Source organism: Chrysemys picta, chromosome 7 (assembly GCF_011386835.1).
Source record: "Chrysemys picta bellii isolate R12L10 chromosome 7, ASM1138683v2, whole genome shotgun sequence".
NCBI classification, from domain to species: Eukaryota; Metazoa; Chordata; order Testudines; family Emydidae; genus Chrysemys; species Chrysemys picta.
The window spans coordinates 331,139-339,308 of NC_088797.1; the positions used below are offsets into that span (position 1 = coordinate 331,139).

The window sequence follows — 8,170 nt, forward strand, 5'->3', positions numbered from 1 at the left end:
GGGCGGGGGGGGACGTTGGGGCGCGCGGGGGGGGGGGGGAGACAGCGGATGACGGAGCGGATTCGTTGCAGGGGTGTGGGCGTGGCTGGGAATCACATGGAGGCGAAGAACAAATCGGATTGGCCGGGCCATGCAGGGCGCAGCCAATAGGAGAGTGGAGCGGCCGCTGGTCGCGCGGTGGGATGGAGGCAGATGAGGCGCTGCTGGTGCCGCTGCGGGAGCTGGGGGTGCCCGAGGCGGCGGCGCGCCGGGTGAGCCGGGCCGGGCCGGGCGTTTCTAGGGGCCGGGTGAGCCGGGCCGGGGCGTTTCTAGGGGCCGGGTGAGCCGGGGCGGGCGGGGCTCGGCTCACGCCTCTCTCTTCTCCCCCGCCGCAGGCGCTGGCCCTGACCGGGAATGTGTCCGCGGAGGCGGCGGCGCAGCTCTACTTCGGCGGCCTGGAGACGCAGGTAGGCCCCGCGCGGCGGGGCCCGGCCCCGGCCGTTCCCCCCCTTTCCCCCCCCCTCCCCTCCCCGCGCGGCGGGGCCCGGCCCCGGCCGTTCCCCCCCCCCCCCTCCGCGCGGCGGGGCCCGGCCCCGGCCGTTCCCCCCCCCCCCCCTCCCCGCGCGGCGGAGCCCGGCCCCGGCCGTTCCCCCCCTTTCCCCCCCCCCCTCCCCTCCCCGCGCGGCGGGGCCCGGCCCCGGCCGTTCCCCCCCCCCCCCCCTCCCCGCGCGGCGGAGCCCGGCCCCGGCGGCCCATGCCCCGGTTTCTTTTTCAGGAGCAGGCGGATGGCGGCGGCTGCTACAAGATGGTGTTCGTGGTGAACACGGAGCTCGCCATGGGCGTCGGGAAGGTAAAGTGCCGAGCAGCCGGGAAGCCCAGATTCTGGCCGGCCAAGCTGCGGTGCCGGGGGTGGTTGCCCGCCCTGCCCAGACTGCGGAGCCACCCGTGAAAAGAGCTGGGTGCCAGCTCATTGCGTGGCCCTGTAAAGAAGAACCTGGCCTCCCTGTGCTGCTCTGCCAGTGGCCTTGGGTTGCACACACCACTGAGACATGAATAAGCATTTTGTTATGGAGGGGGAAATGATCTTGTCTTTCTCTTCCCTGCTGCCCCCCCCCCCCCCCCCAATCTGGGACGGTGATGGGACTGCCTCCTGCTGAAGGCTGTATGTGAATGCAGAGGACTTGTGCCCCTATTATCACACCAGTAGGGAGGAGTGGCTTCAGTGGCTCACCTGTTCAGATGTAATGTTTCCCCTTACAGATAGCAGCCCAGGTCGGACATGCAGCTGTTGGCCTGTACCAGTTAATACAGGAAAAATCCACTGGGAGGGAGATGATCTCTCAGTGGGATGAATATGGGTAAGATGGTAGTGTGCGTGTGATAAACATGTGTCCAGCCACCCTATTGAATATATGTTGTAAAATTCAGAGAGAAAACGGAGCGCACTGACTCATGTTGGTCAGGCTTCCTTGTTGGGAGGGAGGGTGAAGGATTGAAATAACAGGCAATATCCAAGACTAAGCTTGAGGGGCAGCAGCAGCAGAGCTTTCACAGCACTTCACTGCATTCCCCTTGGTCCTTCCTCTTAATCCCCCCTTTCACTCATTTAGCATTCACTCTAAATGGTTCTTCAAGCAGTTGTCTGAAATGGGTTAAACAGATAAAGATGAGTAGACATCAGAATGTTCTCATTCTACTTGGTCATTGAAAGGGCCAAAGGAGGGAGGACCCTTTCTGATCTGGGCTTTTTGTCTCTTGTAGATAATTTATCTGAAATTTAACTTAGTAAATTAATCTTGAATAACTGTTATGCTCCTATCTGAAGCAGGTGGGTTTGCAGTTGCTAGATGAATGGGAGATGGATCTCTAACTCTTTTGTTAGGCCAATGACTTCCTTAGCTTGTACACTGCTCTCCTAGCCAAGCATCCTCTGATAAGAGGTCACGGGATAGTATGAGCTCTTTCTGATCACTTGGTTTCTCCTTGTTAGTGCGAAGAAGGTTGTAGTTCAAGGATCAAACACTGCCCACCTGATGGATTTGCAAGCATTGGCTTTGAGCCTGGAGCTGCCAACATACTTGGTGCAGGATGCAGGGAGAACACAGGTAACCAAGCTAGGAATTGAGTGCATGTGTGTAACTAATACAATACATTTGGCACTTTAAAAGGGCCAATGTCCCAGAGTTTGAAAACAATTGTGAGCAAAACTGATTGGGAGGAAGAATTTAAAACAATATGAATAATAACTGGAAGTCAATCTAAGAAAATTTTACTAGATGTCTTAAAAACCCCATAATTCAGCAATTATCAAATGATTCTTCAGTTACCTTGTTCTAGTTAAGGAATTTGAAAGAAGTGATAAAATTAAAAAAAAAAAAAAAGCTGGAAGGGGAAAGTAGACACTGGTAGCAATGACAACAAATTAGCAGTTATAAAATGAAGACCTTGAAAAGGGAAGCCAAAGAAATCAATAAAAAGAAACCTGTAGCCTGTAAGGCTACAGACAATAAAAAGGAATTTTTTCAAATATCCAAAACAAAAGAAATTCTAGCAATGATGTAAGTCTGTTGTTGGATAGGGATGGTAAAATCATAGAATCGTGGGACAAGAAGGGGCCTCGAGAGGTCATCTAGTCCAGTCCCCTGCACTCATAAGTATTATCTAGACCATCCCTGACAGGTGTTTGTCTAACCTCTTAAAAATGTCCAATGATGGAGATTCCACAACCACCTTAGATAATTTATCCAAGTGCTTAACCACTCTGACATTTTCTAATGTCCAACCTAAACAGTTCTTGCTGCAATTTAAGCCCATTGCTTCTTCGCGTATCCTCAGAGGTTAATGAGAACAATTTTTTTTCTCCCTCTGCCTTATAACAACCTTTTATGGACTCGAAAACTGTTGTCATATGCCCCCTCAGTCTTCTCTTCTCCAGACTAAACAAACCCAATTTCTTCAATCTTCCCTCATAGGGCATGCTTTCTAGACCTTTAATCATCTTTGTTGCTCTTCTCTGGACTTTCTCCAATTTATCCACATCTTTCCTGAAATGTGGCGCCCAGAACTCGACACGATACTCCAGTTGAGGCCTAATCAGCGCAGCATAGAGCGGAATAATTACTTCTCGTGTCTTGCTTACAACATTCCTGCTAAGTCATGCCAGAATGATCTTTACTTTTTTGCAACAGTGTTACACTCTTTACTCATTTAGCTTGTGATGCCAACAATTATGCAAAAAAGCAGAAGTGTTCAATAAATATTTGCCTGATAAAGAAGCTGGATGACTTTACATCCTACCATGGTGATGGAAAACCTACTATTCTGACAGTAACTAAACAGGGTGTTAAATAGCAACTGCTAAAATTAAACATTTACAGATATCTTGCACCCATGGGTCCTAAAAGAGTTGGTGGAAGAACTCTCTGAGCCATTGATGCTGATAGTTAAATATTGGAACACTCTGGAAGTTCTACAAGATTGGCACAATGTTCTTCTTTCTGCCAATATTTTAAAAGGATAACCTGAGTAACTTCAGGCCACTTAGCCTGACATTGCTCCCATATAAAATAATGGAACAGCTGATCTGGGGTGCATTCAGTAAAGACTTGAAGGACGGTAGTATAGTTAATACCAATCAACATGGCTTTATGGAAAATGTCTTGTCAGACAAACTTGATAAAATTTGAGATTATCAACCAAGTTTATAAAGATAATTGTTAACACCATGTACTTAGACTTCTGTAAGTCAAATGCCTTAGTACTCATGACTGTCTGAAAATATATATCTGCAAAATCATGAAGCGAATAACAAATTTAAATTGGGGAATTGTTATCCAATAGAGATGTTCCTGTTTGGATATCGCAGGAATCTGTTCCTGGGTCAATGTTATGTACTATCATTACCAACGATTTAGAAGAAAATATGAAATCATTGTTGGTCAAGTTTGCAGATGTCAGTTTCAATATAATGAGGACTGCTCCAGAACAGAGCAATGTGGAGTGTGTGGTAACCTGGAATCACTGGGGGGAAGGGTGTGTGTGTGTGTGTGTGTGTGTGTGCGCGCATGTGCATGCCTGGTTTGAGCATTGGCCTGCTAAACCCAGGGTTGTGATTTAAATTCTTGAAAGGGCCATTTAGGGGTCTGGGGCAAAAATCTGTCTGGGGATTGGTCTTGCTTTGAGCAGGGGGTTGGACTAGATAACCTCTTGAGGTCCCTTCCAACCCTGATATTCTATGCCAAACACCAGGTCATACATCTAGGATCCAGGAATGTAGGTCCTAGGGATGTAAAAGGTTAACTGCTAAGCATTAAGCTTACCGTTAACCGAACCTTAACCATTGGCCCTGGCCACCTCGGGCCAGCTGGCTGGACCCCACTTGTAGGCTGGAGGACTGCATCCTGGAAAGCACTGACGCTGATAGTGACTTAGGGACCAAGGTGGAAATCAGCTGAAGATGAGGTCCATTGCAATGTTGTGGTTGAGCTAATGTGATCCTTGGATGATGCAAAAGTAGGGAGGTGGTATTAACTTTATATACAGCATTAAGGAGACTATTGGAATACTATGTTCAGTTCTGGTGCCAACACTCTAAAAACATGTTGGAAAGGGTTCCAACAAGATCCCCAAGAACGATTTGCGTTCTTACTGTGTGTACTTGCCAGACTAAAAAAGCTAAATCTATTTAGCTTATCCAGGAAGTTGAAGTGACTTGATCAATCTATAACAGGGGTGGGCAAACTTTTTGACCCGAGGGCCACATCTGGGAATAGAAATTGTATGGCGGGCCATGAATGCTCACAAAATTGGGGTTGGTGCGGGAGGGGGTGAGGGCTCTGGTTGGGAGTGCAGGCTCCGGAGTGGGGCCAGAAATGAAAAGTTAAGAGTGGGAGGAGGCTCTGTGCTGGGGCAGAGGCTCTGGAGTGGGGCTGGGGATGAGAGGTTTGGGGTGCAGGAGGGTGCTCCAGGCTTGGATCAAGGGGTTTGAAGGGCAGGGGGAGGCTCAGGGGTGCAGGCTCTGGGTGGCACTTGCTGCTTCTGGGAGCCGCTTGAAGTAGCATGTCCCTTCTCCAGCTCCTATGCGGAAGTGTGGTCAGGCGGCTCTGCACACTGCCCTGTCCACAGGCACCACCCCTGCAGCTCCCATCAGCCAAGGTTCCTGGCCAATGGGAGCTGCGGGTGTGGTACTTGGGGCAGGGCAGTGTGCAGAGTGGAGCCCCCTGGCTGCCCGTATGTGTTGGAGCTGGAGGGGGACCATGCCGCTGCTTCTGTGAGCCATGTGGAGCGGCCCCTGCCCCAGCTGGAGCACTGGAGAGGGGCAAGCCTCAGACCCTGCTCTCCAGCGGGAGCTCGAGGGCTGGATTAAAATGGACGGTGGGCCGGATCCAGCCTGCGGGCTAAAGTTTGCCCACCCTGATCTATAAGTACCTACACAGGGAGAAGATTTGATGATGGAGGACACCTGTCAGACCAAGGCAAGACAAGATCCTATGGCTGGAAACTGAAGCTAGACAATTCAGACTAGATAGGGTGCAAATTCTTAACAGTGAGGAGGGTTAATCATTGGAACAACTTATGGACATGGTGGACTCTCACTTGAAGTCTTTAAATCAAAACTGAATGTTTACCATCATCTGAAGTGCATGCTTCTCTCTCCACTGTAGGTTCCAGCTGGATCTTACACTGTCCTTGCCATTATCGGAGAAGAAGAAATAGTGAATCAGGTGACTGGGAAGCTGAGGCTGTTGAACTGAAAGCAGCACCAAAGCCTATTATTGTGCGCTGTACCTGACTACACGCCGTGGAATTTGCAAGCCTATATGCAACATGGAGAAAGAAGCACCTGTTAACAGCATCTCAGGTCCTTCATCGAGTCATGGGAACCAGACAGCTACTCCCCTTTCTGCCTGATGAAGCTGCAGGGGAGGCATGAAGCTAGGGTGAGGAGGCAGCACTCTTCCTTCCATTTGAGGGAGTCTGTCTTGCTAGCCCAGGACTGTGAGAGGTAGTATTGCTGCGCTACTGCAGGTGGATTAGAGAGACTGCTGCACATTTCTACCTCTAGCTTCCCTAGAAATTGTCTTGGAAAAATAAGGCTTGTATTTTCTGAAACGTGCTTATGAACAAGATGAAATTCTGACAGATACCTTGCCTTTCCTTGAAATCTCTGTGGTGAGCTTGTGGCTCTGTTCATTCCCACTGTTCCCACCCTGAAATTCTAGAGTTTTATTGAAATCCAGGGAATGTGCACTGCCATGCTTAGGATGGGAGGGCTTTTAATTTTTATGGAGGTAGGTGTATGTCCTTTAATCTCTTGCATAAAAATGGGTTTCAAATATTGGATGATTAAATGACTAAGAACATACCCAGTTGTACTAGGTAGGTTTATGGGGGTCAGCTAGATCTGAAGGGAGAACAAACCCTCCTGTTTCAGAGCTGGGAAGAAATTTCCCTTATGGGCAGGTTATTCCATAATTGCCTTCTACAGGAATTTCTTGCACTTACGTATCTGAGACTGGCCATTGTCAGAGAGGATATAGGACTAAATAGACCCTTGGTTTGGCAATTCCTATCCTTCTAAAGCCTATTCTGGCAGTATAAACTGAACAGTGGCACAGATGCAGGCTTGATCTTTTTATGAAATGTACTGTTGAAATAATTACTCTAGGTGAGGAAAATGGGCATTAAATTAGGATTAATATTTCACATTCAAGAGGGGAGGGAGGTAATTTTTTCCCCCAGCCCTAACATCCTGCTTTTAGGTCTTGGTTGTGGTTTTGTAGCACATGTGCTTAGGTGGAATTTCTAGTGAACTTTATTCAATCCAGTTGGTAGAAAATAGCCCTGGGTGTTTTGGGCGACAGTAATGGCTTTTAGTTATGTGTAGGCTTGGCTGATTGTCTGTCTGTAGGTACTGGCCCATGGCGACAGCATCCAAGTTTGCATGGTTCAATAATGGTTTTTTTTTCCTCCTCCCATCATAACACCTCCATTCCCAGTACACCGTACGCACAGTTCCGGAATTGGAAGAGGTGAAACTGGCTGTCCCATGAAGTGGATCTTAATACCTGTGGCCTGAACTTCCAAGACACCTTGTTTTTAAATGTTACATGTACTGAGGGGGGAAAGAAGCAGAGGCATTGCTTTGTCATTAGGCTTGTGACCAGAACCTGCTCAGACCTCCTGTATTCCTATGGAGAGGCTTTTGGCTTACAGGATATGGTCTCCACATTAAACTTGGATGCTTGTTAATAAGCAAGGTGTTGACATGCCTGAATAGTTTCTTGGGGGTAAATCCTCATGCTTGTCTGTAGTGTCGGTGTTAGAACATAAGAATGGCCATACTGGGTCAGACCAAAGGTCCATTCAGCCCTGTATCCTGTCTTCCGACAGTGGCCAAAAAGGAATGAACACAACAGGTAATCATCAAGTGATCCATCCCCCGTCACCCATTCCCAGCTTCTGGTAGTGTAGGTGCTTAAAGTTCACTAACAGCACTTATCTGTTTGTACTTCACCTGCATAGCAAATTTAAGACTTTTCATCAAATTGTAGGCATGTGCCCATGTTGCAGATTGCAGTAGAACACACAAGCTGTTATGGTATTAAGATCCTTTGCTGGAGTAGAGGTGACACAGAATTTTTATGGCAGTCACAAACTCCCTGAAGTCAGGGATGACTTTTAATGTAAACAATGCCGTTAAGCACACAATTGTCGAGTACATAAGTAATGTTGGATATTTATAGTTAACTGTAGCTGCCTAACAACTGGTAGGTCTGTGTTCTGCATCATATGCTCATTTAAGGAGGGAAGATTGAAGGTTTATGAATGGGAACTGATGGGTGCCATCTGAATAAGATACTCCACCTGTAAGAGTTGGAGGTGCCCTGTAGAGTGGTAGAATAGCATTACAATTGAAGCACTAGACCAGGACTCAAGACATCTGGATCCAGTGCCTGGTTCTGCCACTTTCTCCCTGTTTGTTTGCTCACGATCTATAGAAATAGAGGGTGTAAAAGTACCTAGATTTACAAAGCAATGCTGCAGAATAACCGTGCAACTTACATTGCACTAGTGGCCAGAGGCTCTCAGCAGCTCCTCATTATGCCCGGTGCGGTACAAACCTGATATGGTCCCTGTCCCAAAAAGAGGTATTTCCTGATTGTTGTACTGTTCAGGTTTGGCTTTGTTA

The 8,170-nt window shown here is 48.2% G+C and overlaps 1 protein-coding gene across 2 annotated transcripts; it reads left to right on the forward strand.

Moving 5' to 3' along the window:
• Positions 1 to 98: 98 nt before the first annotated feature.
• LOC101941395 (probable peptidyl-tRNA hydrolase 2) lies at positions 99 to 7,237 on the forward strand. 2 transcript variants are annotated; one of them, XM_065552866.1, is made up of 6 exons: positions 99 to 251; positions 375 to 446; positions 755 to 829; positions 1,240 to 1,337; positions 1,970 to 2,084; positions 5,643 to 7,237. In XM_065552866.1, the coding sequence occupies exons 1-6, from the start codon at positions 183 to 185 to the stop codon at positions 5,730 to 5,732; spliced, it is 519 nt and encodes a 172-aa protein (XP_065408938.1). In that variant the 5' UTR covers positions 99 to 182; the 3' UTR covers positions 5,733 to 7,237. The 2 variants fall into 2 exon arrangements, with proteins under 2 accessions (XP_065408938.1, XP_065408937.1); XM_065552865.1 differs by having other exon boundaries at positions 162 to 287.
• The last annotated feature ends 933 nt before the right edge of the window (positions 7,238 to 8,170 follow it).

Coding starts and splice junctions, on each gene's coding strand:
- LOC101941395 (XM_065552865.1), top strand. CDS start 183: ATGGAGGCAGATGAGGCGCTGCTGGTGCCGCTGCGGGAGCTGGGGGTG. Junction 1,338..1,969: donor TCTCAGTGGGATGAATATGG/GTAAGATGGTAG, acceptor TCTCCTTGTTAG/TGCGAAGAAGGTTGTAGTTC. Junction 2,085..5,642: donor AGGATGCAGGGAGAACACAG/GTAACCAAGCTA, acceptor TCTCCACTGTAG/GTTCCAGCTGGATCTTACAC.